At 34.5% G+C, this 16,227-nt stretch overlaps 2 protein-coding genes across 2 annotated transcripts; one reads left to right on the forward strand and one right to left on the reverse strand.

Moving 5' to 3' along the window:
• The first annotated feature begins 2,561 nt into the window (after positions 1-2,561).
• On the forward strand, positions 2,562-8,006 carry LOC106129590 (uncharacterized). The gene is made up of 5 exons (XM_060948560.1): positions 2,562-2,813; positions 4,354-4,545; positions 5,439-5,583; positions 6,414-6,547; positions 7,683-8,006. Exons 1-5 carry the CDS (start codon positions 2,757-2,759, stop codon positions 7,896-7,898), a joined length of 744 nt encoding a protein of 247 aa, XP_060804543.1. The 5' UTR covers positions 2,562-2,756; the 3' UTR covers positions 7,899-8,006.
• Positions 8,007-9,845: 1,839 nt separating this feature from the next.
• Positions 9,846-10,379, reverse strand: LOC132902661 (uncharacterized). Its single transcript, XM_060948620.1, has one exon. It carries the CDS (start codon positions 10,377-10,379, stop codon positions 9,846-9,848), a length of 534 nt encoding a protein of 177 aa, XP_060804603.1.
• Positions 10,380-16,227: the final 5,848 nt, after the last annotated feature.

A 16,227-nucleotide genomic window follows, 5' to 3' on the forward strand; every position in this document is an offset into this window, starting at 1 on the left:
TATAATTACATTATTGCAATAAATAATGCTATAATTTACAGCCGACTAAGGGATGGGCTTATCTCAATTCTATCATTAAGCCAAATAGCTGAACGTGACCATTCAGTCTTTTCAAGACTGTTGGCTCTGTCTACCCCGCAAGGGATATAGACCTGTCCATATGTATGTATATATGTATGTTTACAGCCGAAGCTGCGGACGAAATCTAGTCATACATAGTCGTCATTAAAGCAAATTTAACCCCTTTCACTTCATACCTCTGTTTAACCTACAAAATTATACCTAGTAAGTTTTATGGGTCGTTAATTAACCCAAAAGTCACCTCCGATTAGTACTATCTGCCTAGATCACACCCGCTAGAATATAGGTTTAATCACCATTAAGATATTCTAGACTATCCCAAGCTTATCGAATAAACACAATATATCACTGTCAGATTGATTAACTTAAGCGATGCGTGTATAATATTAATTAAATTCGATGTATTACTCTATATAATTGATTCTGTAGAAATATATAAAAGTTAAAAAGCTGTAGAAAAAAAATAAAAAAGGAGCCTATATTCTATTTAGCTCGACGGAGTTAACAGGGACTTTGGTGCAAGCTGAGCAATTTATCTTTTTATTATTATAAATTGTGTAATATGTGTATTTACATTTCTTAGGCGATGGGTTAGCAGCATATCTCTTTCTTTCTTCTCTTCTTTTAGTCTTTTGATCTCAATTCCATCTTTAGGAAATTTAGCTAAATTTTACGCAGTGATATAATACAGACGTGATGTCTTCTATTATGTGTTCCATAGTAACATTGTGCCATCTAGTGATATAAAATTTTATCCTCCCTAAATAAAATACGCCCTCTATACTTAAGGCAGGGTTAAACGTGGCAATATTATTATGCCAAGTCCGCTTTTCCTCAGCTAACCACAATGTCGGAAAACGCTGCTAGATGGCGCTATATCATATTAATAGCTTCTGGGAAACTCCACTTTATTAACCCCCTTGGAAAAAGGAGGCTCTGAATAAGGACCATGTTAGCAATTTAAATACTAAATTCGTGATTTTCTTGAAAGCTTTTCATTCAACTTATATATATATATTTTTGGTTTCCTTAAATAATGAAATTCTTGTGTATCTTTAGGCGACGATTAAAAATATACTGTATATGTGACGAATTTAAGTTCTCATACGGGTAACTTTCCAACAAATTTTTGTTATAGAATCTTAACTATGAAAAGATTACCCGAAATTCTTGCACGGAAGGGATACGTATAATCAAATAATTTTTATAATTATATAATGAGAGCAAAATTGTCTCGTCATAATGATCATGATATTATTATGCACAATGAGTAACAACAAACACATGAACCATGTTCCCGGCGGGAACTAACTGGGAGTTAAATTAAAATGCAGTGCAGCTGAATGTGCAAGCAAACGATATTTCATTTTTATACGAGTAATAAGTAATCGTGCCTTGTGTCCACAATTTATTTAGTTTCCTTTATTCATATTATGCATTTATAGTGTTAGAATATGCATTTCGTGACTAATTGTTTGTAAGTATGTACCACCAACAAAATGAATTTGTTGGCTTACTGAAAGAAATACTTTGAAGAGATCTCGAATCAGAATTACCTGTACTATTGTATATGTAAGTATACAAAAAGATAGAACAATTATGAATACATACTCAAAGACGGTACATATCCGCCATTGTACATCTTCCTCTAAATTCAATGAGTATTTTGTAATTTCTTATATTTCTTTTTTTATATGCAAAAAAACAACAAACAAACAAAAATAAATATCGCCTAACAAAAAAAAATTGTTAGTTCAACAATTCAAAATAGTATCATTTCTTCCTCATGATTATTCAGATGATTGAGATAAAGGCATGCATGAACTAACTGTTTACAATAATGCTTACCAATGAATGTTAAACAATGTTATTTTTTTTAAAGTAATGTTCCGTAGCTTTTTTTTATTATTAGGGAAGGTTATAAAGTACGTACCTTAAAAGATGTTGGCACAAAGCGAGTGATGAATGTGGATGATGCGAAAGACAAATGCAGAGATCGTGGCAAATGAAAAAAACGAGTCTCTGCCTAACCCTTCAGGAAAGAGTCATGTTGTTAAAAACGAACCCCAACCTCAGTGGAACATTGCCAGATGGAAGACATAATGGCGAAAAGAAGAGATCACAAGAATACCTTGTGTGGAAGCAAGTTAAGTATAACAATTCCACAGAGAGAAAGAAGCGTGATTATATGTAATTAATAATCAAAATACACGTGCAAACCTACTTTACATATTATTCTGTTGTTTATTCTATATTCTGTATTATAAACTACGAGTAGATTGATTTAAACTTTCAATTAAAACTGTCAGCTGATTTTGCGTTTATAATGTCAGTCTGATTATCATAATCGTTATGATGTTTAGATTCAAACAGTGCGGAACCCCAAATGCCGTTCTCTGTAAAACAATTGAGCATCGATTGTAAACTTGGGCCGAGTCATCGTATCGCTAACCGAGATTCGACGACAAACATAACAACGAACGGTGTACAAACATAACAAAATGAAAAGCCAAAACACGCAGTAGTTTCACAGTTACCATTCCATCAACATCGATTAAGACGGTCTCTTAGAATCGCGAATCGATTTCTGGAATTTTTGATCGATTTATGAGAAGGTGGGATAAATAATAGTGTTCAAAGTGCATTGATATGGGAAGTGATATTGAAGAAAAGAGATGAATCGATTAACGGTCTCCGCCTTTTTATTGGTACTCGTCGTAGTCACGTTTCAGGTTGGTTTTAGTATTGTTAATAGCAATCATAATGGGGGTTTGATAGAGATAAGGTTATCATGCCGATAAATTTCGATTTTGACATGGCCTTTCAGTTTTTCCTTAATTGTTGACAACGTCTATGAATGGATAAAGACGAGACATAATGTAGGTATTTATGCAAATTTTGACGTCTTAGTCAATACAAAAACGCCAACCCCAAAAACATGACAATGCTTTTTGCAAACTAGCAAAAGAAGTTTTATTACACGGTGTGGTATATTCCCTCGAATATACCCTCTTTTTTTCACAATTTTTGTTACTTGAACAGTACCATTCTTATAAAGCAGTATAAATATGACCACTTTTACCTTAAACTCTACTCGAAATTCGCTATTTTACTGAACTTCCTTATTTTGCCACCTTCAACAGAACTGTGTTCATTAAAATTCTACAAAAAGCATAGCCAGTTTGCAGGCACTTACCTATTCAATATTTACAAAGGTTATTTTTTCATTACTTTTACATATTGTTATATGGCGTGGCCATTTTTACTAAAAAAGGTTTTATGTATGAGAAACTGTCCAGTTTTTACAATTTATAATACTAACTAAGAAATCTTAACAATTACTTTCATTTCTAGATACAAGTACCTACTTATTTGTAAGCAGCAGTATATACGCGCTATTACTTTTAGTGCAAGTTTGAATCGTTAGCGTGCATTAGTTCAGTCTTGCTTTAACTGGTCTCTTTGTGCCCCTGAATAAACAACAGCTACGTTGCCTTTACCCGATAAGAAGAAGCAAATAGAAAAAAAAATATAAGAGGAATTGGAAATTTTACTTCAATTTCACGTGTTTTAATGCACGTGGTGTCGTACGGTTTCTGGCACCAATCCAAAAAGAATACCACCACTCTACTTCTTTTCCTGGATGGATGTCGTTAAAAGCGATTAAGGGCTAGGCTTATTAACTTGAGATTCTTCTTTTAGACGATGGGCTAGCAACCTGTCACTATTTGAATCTCAATTCTATCATAAACAAACAGCTGAACGTGACCGCCAACTACTGTTGGCTTTGTCTACCCCGCAAGGGATATAGACGTAATTATATGTATGTATTTATGCAAGTGTTTGCGACTTGCGAATTACATATTTAGTAACCGATAAGACAGTTTCACTCGAACCCGTTTCTTGTCACCCTATGGAATAGTAGTAATAATTACTACGCAACAATGCGACATTGTCTACATTGCAAACTAAAATCAGGTTGATGGGTTGTACTAGAAAATCAATAAAACCACATTTATTACTACTTTTAAGCATATAAATAATTATATTTAATACAAGCATTATAGTCGCGAATTTATTTGTAAACAAAACCTATTTATGATTTTATTATTCAACACATACATATCATGTTGTTATCTTTTTACGTTGTAAATAGAGCTAAAAGTCGCAAACCAAAGCAGGCCACATTTAGGTATAAATAAATTGGTCGCGTCAACGCTCATCCCTGCTACCAATTTTTCACATGAATTACTAAAACATCAATGTTTTCAGACGACAGATTTCCAAGACAACCTTATAAATGGGTACAGAGCGCTCATCGCGGACATCCAGGTCAGGACTCAGAAATCCAGAGAAGACATGGACACACTGGTCTCCCAGATCAAACTTCTCATGAAAAACGAGGCTGACAAAGCTATTAACTACATGACTGTTTATCTTGAGCAGATCTCGTTGTATTTTCAAGTAAGCGTTTTTTTTTTATAGGAAGAACTTTTATTAGATATAAATAAGTAAATATAAACTTGATTGTTTATTAAAATATGAAAAAATACAGTACAGAGGCGGGCTTATCCCTTAGCAAGATCTCTTCCAGCCAACTTCAAATTATATTTGACTGTAGAATAAACCGTTAGTTTTCAATCAATAAGTGTAGACAGACAATTAGACAATTTTTTATAAATTCTTGCGCACTTATAAAGCTGTTCTGATGCGTGTGCGTCTAGTTTGGAGAATTTGTCTAAATTTTTCTTGAAGCTGTTAACAGAAGGTGCAGGGACGATGTTCTCAGGAAGCTTATTCCAGTGTATAACATATACATTGGGAAACCGACAAACACTGTTAAAGTCGGTCAAAGGCGATCACCCTTTACTATATCGCCATTCCAACCCTAAAAATCGCGTCAATGACCACCATAACTCTTGAACGGTTTCTCGTTTTATGTGAAATATAAGCTCTTATGGGAAATCAATGCGGGACCGGGGAATTCGGGAATAACACTATCAATATGTATGTAGTATCCATATTCAATTTAGATCTAGATTGTTTTATCTTGCCGTGTATTGGATATACATATTCATGATTGGGGTGCTAGGCGCCTTACCGATAGTTTTAATACCTCTGTGGAGCAGTAATATTTTGAGCTCTGAAACCACATATTTCAAGTTTGTTACCAAGACAAATTAAATAAATTATTTTGCGCTTTAATCGGAAATTAAATGTTGCTAGCGAATAATTTACTAAAATGCATTAGCAGCGCCTCTATAAACCGACATCAAGAACGAATAAGTCTTATATTTCCATAAAAACCCATTCTTTACAAGCTTTCTCACAAAATGTACTCATTTTTAAAATTTCAGGTAATAATTCACGACAGGAAGCCGCGTAATGGTACCTACTGTAAAGAGAGCATCGTTAAGCTTTTGGGTGAAAATCTGCAGTTGGCTGATGAAAATGTTACCCTGTGTCTCGCGTTAGGTTACCAAAGAGTTCAAAGGCTACCAGGTAAATAATTTCTACACAATTATTGTCTTAATCCAATCTTTCTGAAATTTTGCACTAATCTAGTAAAACATTTAACCATACAGCAGAATGAAGAATCTTTAAGTCTTTTCAAGCCTATTGGCTCAGTTTACCCCGTAAGGAATATGGACGTAATTATTATATGTGTAGATTAATGTGATGCAAGACTAAATAATATACTTATTTTTAAGGCAAGCACATACTATACTAAAACTTTATTCCCTCAACAAATACTCGTTCCACAATTAAAGCTGAACGTAGATTTGTTTACATGTTTGCCGTACGTACGACGAGGAAGCATTGTCACCCACATAGTCTTATTATGTGACGTCTTTCCCCGTTTACCGACGCCCATTTCCGCGCACACAGTTACCAAAACAAACGTTCACTGTGTAGTGTAAACATACCTTAACATTTCCGTGGACAGCGCAATTTTTCTTTCACATTTTTAGGTCATGTGGGTGTGGATTACAGTCATTTGTGACTTCATTCTTTCGCACAATATGAACAGATTTTTTGCACTACTTTGTCATCATCGAGATTTGTAGATATTTTTGTTTGTAATAATATAGATACCTATAATATACGGAATGAGTTGGAAGATAGTACAATTCTTCTAAAGTTAGTTTTGCTTTATCTCATGGGTGCGAAGCAAAAACAAAATACCTAAATCTAAAATTTTATGAGCCGCAAAAGTTATCTACGTATGATAATCATACCTAAAAGTTTCAACGTTTCTAAGTTTAACACTATTTAATGTAAACAATATAAATTATGTATAATACTGGTTTCAAACATACTATTTGTTTCAGAAAAACTTCAAGTTCACTTTGAAACGTTGGAAAATCTTAAGAAATATTCAGCTTCGAAGTTATTCGAGTGTCAGAAACAGCAGCAGGTCGGCGGGAATTGTTCGCACGAGAGTCAAGATTTAGAAAGGACAGTGGTGAGTTTTATACCAATTGCAACAATTGGATAATAACCTTCAAATCAATCGATAAAATAAATCACATTCTTGTTTTTATATCTAAACAGCGCACAGACCAAATAATGAACAAAACACACAGATAATTGATTCTTGCAAAGTGTTAATAACGACTGTAATGTAATAGACTTTTTTCCATACAATATGTCAGCAAAATACAGTTAAAAAGTTATTAATTTTTTGGAGAAAATTTCTTTTATTTCATCACGAAATCTAATTAATTGAATTAATTGGCTCTTAACATCGCTAAGTACCCAGTAACCGACAAAATTAGGTTTGAATGCCAGGGCGTTTACGAGACTATTAAAATATGGCTTTAGCGCAATTTCTGATGTTCACATAAAAAATATTATTGCACAAAACTGGACAAAAAGTTCTAAATAACACTGCGATACCCTTATGCTTTATAGTATAAAACTAGTAAAGTTTATATTGGCATGTTCATTATTTTGTTTGAAAAAATAAAAAAAATAATAAATAAATTCATAAATTCTTAAAAGTTTTCTTCAATTCTAGTAGAGACAAGAATATGAAATATAAAATTTACATAACAAATTCTCATAACAAGCTACGAGTATTCAAGATTGATTCACTCGATAAGAAAGAAGACCGCCTAAGATGAGAAACAAAAGATATTGGGAATATTCACTACGATTTTTGTTTTTATATTCAAATTCCGACCAACAACGACGTACTTATGCCTGTATCTATCAATAGCATTGTAGCAACCTTTCTAAAGCGGTTTCAGGACTATGACTCTAAAATAAATAACTTCGTTTAAGTCTGTCATGACCCTTTTCAGGAACGAAAAAAGCATCCATTTAATTTTTACAAAAATACAGTCGAGGGGATTGTTTGGTTATATATTGTAGAGCAAATATTGGTGAAAGATAGTCACAAATACTAAAACATAGATTTAAATAGTGACGTAAATATATACGTATGTATAGACAGTCTTGAAAAAACTGACAGGCCACGTTCAGTTGTTTGGCTTCATTAAATCATTATAGAATAGAGATTCAAGTAGTGACAGGTTGCCAGCGGTCGGCTATCGGTTAATAGTACTAATGTTATAAAAAAAATTGTTTTGTTTCAGTTTTTGTACGAAACGTCACCTTTCCCAGTGGTGATGGCCGAAATAGCGATTCACGGCTTCAAAGAGGTCAGTGACCTCAGTGTGTGCCTGAAGGACATCATATCTCGCATGATGACGCATTCTGTCAAGGTCATCGGTGATTTTAACAGATGCATACACAACATAGAAATGCCGAAATTAAAGTACTTATTGAAATTCATGAAAAAATACGCCTAATTATATGACATGTTTGATGTTGATTTTGTAAATAACGGAATTTTGTCTAAGATTTATTTGTAATGAGGTCAATTTTTATACTGAACCGCTATTAGGCTATTTTTACAATTAAACAAGGATTCTTATACAATCAGTTTTATTTAAGACAAAATTAATTTTCAGGCTAACAACTACAGAATAGACCAATGATTTTAGCCAGATGTAACTGATATTAAAAATATGAGAAAAAAAAACTATTTTTCTTAAGTTCGAAGAAAATAGCACAAACACAAAACTAAAAAGAAATTAAAAATTTGTTGTAAATAAAGCATTTATTTTATTTTGTATGTACAGATATAAAATTTTGGCACTGGATTAAACAACGTTGCAGACTCATTCTGAATGCAAATAAGAACTTAAATAAAAATGCACAAGTTGTAAATTCATGGCGGGCTGCAGTTGCAGCTGCTCTGTTATTCATGACTTTCGATTCATCGAATCGAAATTGTTTATGCCTAAATGTCAAGAAAGAGTCTTCATCCAGGATATCACTCGCAAACTTTCTCCACTTCTTTCTCCTGGATTTCGTCCTGGTTATATCCTCACCACTCTGGAGAGGAGCTTACGGTATGCCTTTGACCATGGATCTTTGATTGTATGAGTTTTTTGACACGAAGAAACTCCCATCTGTCCTCCGCAACCTTTGCAGGTAAACCTAACCCGTATTAGATCAAACATGGTAATACATGTTTGATCACATGTGCCGTGTGGTTCCCGGCACCATTACAAAAAAGAATAGGACCACTCCATCTCTTTCCCACGGATGTCGTAAAAGGCGACTAAGGGATAGATACGATTATAAACTTGGGATTCCTCTTTTAGGCGATGGGCTAGCAACCTGTCACTATTTGAATCTCAATTCTATCACTAAGCCAAACAGCTGAGCGTGGCCGATCAGACTTTTCAAGACAAGAGTGGCTCTGTCTACCGTGCTAGGGATATAGACGTGATCATATGTATGTAGGTATGTATGTATGGTAATACATCCAGTTGCCTGAATGTGCAGTTTTCCTCACAATATTTTCCCTCGCCATAAAATTTCTTTTATACTTAAATGAGGAATAATATTAGGACAATTTCAAAAACTACTTAACCGATTTTGATTGACAGATCCTACACACATTTTAATTTAATCAAAAACCAGATCAATCAAAGACCTACGGTTCGTTATCAATAAATGTATACATACAAAAATGTATGTTAAGCATACATACAAAAATGTTTTTTCGTCCTAAGTTGATTGGAAAATAGGTATGTTTTTATTTTTAGCACACGCAATTTTGATAAAAATCATATAATAATACGTACAGAGTTTAAAATTAAAGAATTTTGAGCTTTATAGCAATACATTAAGATTCATTTTAAATGGAAGATACCTATAAAATTGAGAATATTTTATTGTCAAAATTTGTTCTCATCTATGAATCTAGTATTCCTCTAAAGGTGATCGAATTTTACAAGGCATAACAAAAGTGTTGTATGTTATTCACATACCTATTCGAGATTTTTTTTTATTCTACGTGTAAATCTTCCCATCAACTGTTACTATGTTTTTGATATACTTATAATAAGAGGAAATGGAGATAGCATAAGGTTTTAATACGATAAATTATAGATCAAATACGTTCATTTCGGAATACATCCCTTATCCGTTTCATCCCTTATTCGATTACCCTATTGAACGCCTCGATAGAAGCTTATTCTTTTGGAATTCTGTCTTTTAATACTACAAAAAATAAAAATACCCCGACATATGTATTTGTATTCAAGCAATTAATCTTATCTAGAGCGCCAATGATAATACATACAACCATTAGATGTTTAATATTTAATACACACTTACCGCTAAAATGTTACGTCAATCAAGTTGTAATCAGTAACAGTAATTTCGAATTGCATTAGTGTCAATCAACTAGAAAGTTCTAAACTTACCAGCGAAATTGGGATATCGGCCGAACACGGTTGATATTTCAATAATCTGCTGAATCTAAGAGTCCGTTGTGCCATTGTCAAAGGGCCCACAGGCCGAGATACATGGATGAGCGGCGAGGGGGGCGGGTGAGCGGGCGGGGTCGACAGAGGCGGAATGTTCCGACGAACTGTCTCTAAAGGCACTGTCCGAGCCACCAAAGTGTCACTACCTACAGAATTAGCACTGCCACTAAACATGTTCATCAAATCACCAATAGAACCACCCCCGCTTGACCCACCACTGCATCGCAGTTTATCCAAATCGGTCAAACTGGACCCACGGCGGACTCGGAGACGAGAACCGCTGGTACTAGACCGATTCTGAAAAGTTTGATCCCGACGGACGTCCGCCTCGCTGGCCGCTTGGGCCTTACGACTTCGCACCATTTTGAACATTTTCAAAACAACATCACACAATAACAGTATCAACTCCACTGAACATTTACACCTGAAGCTAAGGATAATTTGCATTTAAATTGCTGATAGGTGCGCCGGCGTCGGGCAATCAATAGGGCCACGGACGCCCGCAGGATGTCGCTATCGCGGCCTCGCATATTTCCGCCGCCATCGCTTGCGCAATGTTATTGAGCCCAATTTTGTTCGAAATTCAAACTCGAACTCTTAAGTGCGATTAGGGATGTGTACGGTCGGGAAGCTGTTAGCGTACTGAGTGGAGAGTGCGTGGCTGCGTGTGGAGCAACTCAGCTGAACTAATGAGGTGATCGGGTTCAAAGGCGCTGTGGGTCTCCGCAGGCGGCGACTGCCACTTAAGAAAACTGGCTGCGGGACGCTCGAGTACTTTGCTTAAAACATTATTTAATAATATCGTAATAGGACCATTTCGTTCAATTTGCATAGTAAAGATATGTTTTTGTTGATAATATTTTGTTTATACAAATGAAAAACGCACGAAGCTTTATCAACTAAGATGTTCAAGGGATTATAAGGTTTATAATTTATTTTGGTAATATATAAATTAAAACACAAATTTCACACACACCATTTTTGATAATTTAATATCTAAGTTATAAATATTTTAATTATTTATTATATTGTAATTTTATAAGTGAGATATTAAATTTGAAAGAATTGTTTATACCTATATGGTGTAACCCTACACTCAAAATCTTCTTCTAGTCGTCTATAATACCATTCGTTTTTTTTTTCAATTTGTATCTGTTTTTTGATTTCTTTTTCTTTAGCGAGATAAATTTTCCGGAAAGAGGAGGAACTCTGCATAGGCACTGATTGCTATCGAGAGGCTTCATACAATTTGAACGCACACTTGTTGAATAATAGGAAATCAACTTTCAAGCCCACTCACAAAGGCGGCCATTGAAAATACATAAAAATGTCGGCGTGAAATTCTGAACTACTGAAACGGAAATCTTGGTAAGTGGGAGTATGTTTATTTAAATTTAAGTCTAGATTTAGTTTAGTCTAGGATGTTTTTTACATACATACATACATACATATAATCACGTCTATATCCCTTGCGGGGTAGACAGAGCCAACAGTCCTGAGCGGACTGATAGGCCACGTTCAGCTATTTGGCTTTAAGATAGAATTGAGATTCGAATAGTGACAAGTTGCTAGCCTATCGCCTAAAAAAAGAATCTCAAGTTTGTAAGCCTATCCCTTAGTCGCCTTTTACGACATCCATGGGAAAGAGATGGAGTGGTCCTATTCTTTTTTGTATTGGTGCCGGGAACCACACGGCACTTTGTATTGGTGCCGGGAACCACACGGCACATGTTCACGGATGTTTTTTACATAATTTGAACCTCCTAGATATTTTTAACTCCTGCTAATTTACTAACTTTTTATTTTATTTTTGCAGTCTGTGCTTGATTATCTTATTTAATATATATTCAAGCAGTCAATATACTTATTTTTATTATTTAAATATTAATAATAGTATACTCACTATTTGTGATCTTTTTTCCACAACACTATCGCTAAAACGGATATATTATTACTTTTAATATTCTTAAGTATAAGGAATTATTATTGTACATATTAAATCAGCATATAGAACAAAGCTTTTATCATATCAACTAGTCCCGAAGCTAATGAGTATGGTAGACAATGGATACTTCGACAGTAAATCCAAGATTCTACATAATAAATCTTGCACCAGTGTAATTATAGGGAATAATAGCGTGCACCAACACCATTATTAGTGATTCTATGTGTAACATTTATTTTTCCACATAAATGACGTAGGTACAGGAAAGTGTATCTTCAGTTAAGAAAAAAGATACCCAAAAGAAAAGATAACCACCACTCAATAATAGGCACTAAATCAGGTTACTAATTAATATTATTATATGATATTGGTACGAGTATAATGAAACAAAGGTTTGCTAAAATAACTGTTTCAAGAGTCTATTTAAGTCTTGCGTCTACTCAAATAATTTAATATTCTAATAAGTAACTTAAAATGTGTAAGCTGTTGTGTAACCAAACTATTAATAAAATTTGCCTTTGATATTATGGGAAAATTATTTCGTACAGCTCCTTTTATAATACGTTAAGAATTTTTTCTTGACTGTCCCGCCGTTATGATTGCCTTATTCATATGAAACTTTAATCCTGCAAAATGCTTGTTCCTGAGACTAAGTTCTAATTGTAGTTTTCAAAGCGCATCATAATACTCGATGCGAGTTTTAGTTTCAACGCGGCCATTTGACGCTTCGAATGTTTGTTTATTCCATGTTCTTAAGAATAATATTATCTGACAGCGATAAAATGATAAAATAAATTATAATAATGATTTTGTGTATATTAGACGAAATGTATTATCTATTACACAGTAAGTATTAAATGAAAATTAAAAAAAAAAGAAAAATTAATTGCGTAATCAATTCTAAATACATATGAACTCTTCTATGATCAAGCTTTGGAAATCCTCGTGTTGATACGCTCAAGGTCAACCCATTAAGGGTTCAAACGCACTAGCAACATAACAACATTTTCCTATTTCCCACTAGTGGATTAGGCTTACATTGCGACGCAGCGGGTGGTAACACTATGCTTTGTTACTGTATGCGTTTGTCTTGTAACTGCTCTAGATTTCAAAAGGCTTTTGCACTTCCTTGGGATAAGTTGGCGCTATTTCTTTGTGGCCTCGCATCTAGCTAATTTCTTCTGGTACGACTAAAGTGGTTTCGCAACTTTTTTCTTTGTTCCTTTGTTATTCTCGACTGTTAAGTAGGTTTGTTCCATTGAGAGTTCGATATGTTTGTAGTGAATGTTGTCAATCTATTAGGAAATGTCACAGAGATAATATCAAATTGTTCTTTATTTTAATTATGAAAGATTATCAATAGAATCTCATCGTATGGTTCAATTTTTTTTATTAATCCTATATTTATACATATTTTCGTTTTGGTAAACGAAAATATGCATGAAAATATGCCAATCCTTACGTAATCTTTGTAACTGAACTTAATATGGTAAATAAAGTCACTTATCCAATGCCACTACAAATTATTCTACAATAAAATTGATGACAACACATAATTATAGTTTAGGTTACGTCAATACCATCAAAAATGATGAGAGTAGATCGTTTTGGCGACAATGTGAGAACTATTAAAAAGGTTAACGAACAAAGACGCTTCATCAGACGGTAACGCCTTACTTTTGGACCCCGACGGCGCTAGACGCCCATAAAAATAATCCGAGCGACTATTATGTGAAAACGTTCATCAACAATATGAGCTTATTATAAGATGATTTCACTCGCAGGCTATAATGTTGGTGATTTGATGTAGGTACTTCGTTCCTCGCACGGAATTTTATCATATAGCATTTTACTTAATAAAAATTGACAAGAAAGAGACTTACTTACCTTGGTAAATACACATATAATAAATCTCTTGAAATTCATTATAAAAACTTGATTACTTGATATATAAATTGTTACATTAATTCTCCATACTGAAGTGTAGTCGTTCTTGTACATAAACAAATATAAACAGACGAATAACTTATTATTCGTAAGTTACACGACAGCAGCAGAAAAAGTTATAAATAAAATACTTTTTGTCTTAATAAGATCAAAGTAAAAATTTAAATAAAGTAAAAAGTAACGGTTCTCTGCTTCACCACTTTTAGATAATAATATTATTGTAGCATTAAGGCCGCCTATTGTACAATACAAATCATCTTTTTTTTTAATAAATAAAATGAAAAAATATTAAAACGAAACTCATAAAAACAGAAGAATTAAAATTCAGCTGCCGTCGATAAAATTTCAAAAAGGTACTCACATTCAGCTGCATCATAACCTTGTTGTACGCCCGATGCCACAGTTGCTTGGGCGTCAGCTTCGGCTGCTCGGGCTGAAATTCGATCTTCTCTTCTTTCTGCCTTTGCTCGTCTTTAAACACATTATCGTCCTGGTACTGCTCATTCTGATCATCTTCGAACTTCTCATCATCTTCCCGAAATGCCTCATCATGATCATAAGGTTCATCATCGTGATACTCCTCCTCGTGATCATCGAATCGGTCTTGAGTTTCATGGAACGTCTCAGACTCGTCTATCACTTCTTGGTATTTCGTGTGATCGTCTAGGAATGTCACTTTTGATTTGTCTATGATTGGCTCTGCAAAAAAACCAAAAAGTTTTGGTATTTTCAGGAAACATTGTTCCACTCTCTATGTAATACCTACCATTCCAAATAATATAGCTACATGGCGCGTGGATTTGTATCATATTTTTTATAGATATATCACTTATTTCGTAGGTTCTCTACACTTAATACTTACTTCACTTTATCTGTTCAGTAGTATAACTATAACAAATAAACTTACTGTGCCATTATAATATAATTTGTGATAAGAAACATTATTATTATCATTATATACTAACCTTCACGTGTTGTTGGAATAATTGTTTTTTCTTCTTGATGATACGAACTTTGAGAAGTTCTCCGATCGATTATTGATGGGGCTTGACTGTGATAACTATCCACAGATGGCTTTCTCACTTGAGACACAATTCTAGTTGGAGATGCAGTCTTTTGCAGTGCAATACTGGGTTCTTCTTGTAAATGTCTTTCGTCTTCATCATCTTCATTAATTGTATCATGAGGGTAGTCCTCATCACGATACCTGTCTAAAGATGTCCTGTCAATAGATTGATCGTATTCAGTCTTATGGTACTCATTCTCGTAGGCACTTTCGTCAAAACTCGACGTTAGCTCTTCTGGTGCGTCGGGCAAAGTCCGTATCCGACGCACAGAAGGTCTTTGTATAGATTCTTGTCTTTTTAATGACGGAGTTCGGGGTAAAGTAACAGGTGCGGATGTGGTCACGGTAGACACTGGCACTGCTGGTGATATTTCTGGGACGGATACTGTGATAGGTACAGTTGAAGAGCTTGTGAAAGGCGTTACGGGAGCAATGGCTGTCGAAAACTGACTAGTTGGAGCTGTTACTACCGGTGCAGTTGTGGTAGGCTGACTAATCGCAGAGGCGCCTGCCGCAGGAGTGCCTACCGCAGGGGCGCCTACCGCAGCAGCAGCAGCTCCAAAGAAACTACCAAGTTTCTTGGCACCACCTGCCATAAGAGACCCTAAAGTAGCAGCCCCAGTTAGAACACTAGCTTGTAGTTGTTGTGCGGGCAATTTCTGTTGCTGCTGTTGTTGTTGCTGCAGCTGATGCTGGTGCTGCTGCATTTGCAACTGCTGTTGTTGTTGCAATTGTTGTTGTTGATATTGCAACTGTTGTTGTTGATATGACTGCTGTTGTTCCTGTTCTGCTTTGTATTGTTGTTGTTGATATTGTTGTTGTTCCAGATGTTGGTGTTTTTGATCATCTTGGTATTGTTGATCATACTGATATTGATATTCCTGCTTATCCTGATAAAGATTTTGATCTTGATATTGACGATCTGTTTGATCATACTGGTATGGCTGTTGGTCTTCATACTGGTCATACTGCGGATAACTATCTACGTGATAAACATCTTGCTGTGTCGTAATTGATGGTTGTGGTAGATATGATGATATAGTTGATGGTATTGATTTGGGTATTAATGAGTTTTCTTCTGTTGTCACTGGATATGTAAACTGTGTTGTATCTGTTTCTATCCAAGATGATTTTTGAGCTGAAAGTTTAAAAATTACGTTAATTAAATTACATGACCACTGTTCACAAAGCGTATGAATTATATAACACGTCATTTCTGATATATACGTTTGTAAGACTAACAAGTGAATGAATCTGAATCACAGTAAACTCTTTGTAACGGAAGTTATTATCAATTATATCATGTTACTCACAATGCCAATGGTAAATATTTATCA

Source organism: Amyelois transitella, chromosome 16 (assembly GCF_032362555.1).
Source record: "Amyelois transitella isolate CPQ chromosome 16, ilAmyTran1.1, whole genome shotgun sequence".
NCBI lineage: Eukaryota > Metazoa > Arthropoda > Insecta > Lepidoptera > Pyralidae > Amyelois > Amyelois transitella.

Excerpts from the sequence above, each read along its gene's own strand:
- LOC106129590 (XM_060948560.1), top strand. The coding sequence starts at position 2,757 with ATGAATCGATTAACGGTCTCCGCCTTTTTATTGGTACTCGTCGTAGTC. Across the intron at positions 2,814-4,353 it reads TCGTCGTAGTCACGTTTCAG|ACGACAGATTTCCAAGACAA; the intron begins GTTGGTTTTAGT and ends CAATGTTTTCAG. Across the intron at positions 5,584-6,413 it reads AAGAGTTCAAAGGCTACCAG|AAAAACTTCAAGTTCACTTT; the intron begins GTAAATAATTTC and ends TATTTGTTTCAG.
- LOC132902661 (XM_060948620.1), bottom strand. The coding sequence starts at position 10,379 with ATGCAAATTATCCTTAGCTTCAGGTGTAAATGTTCAGTGGAGTTGATA.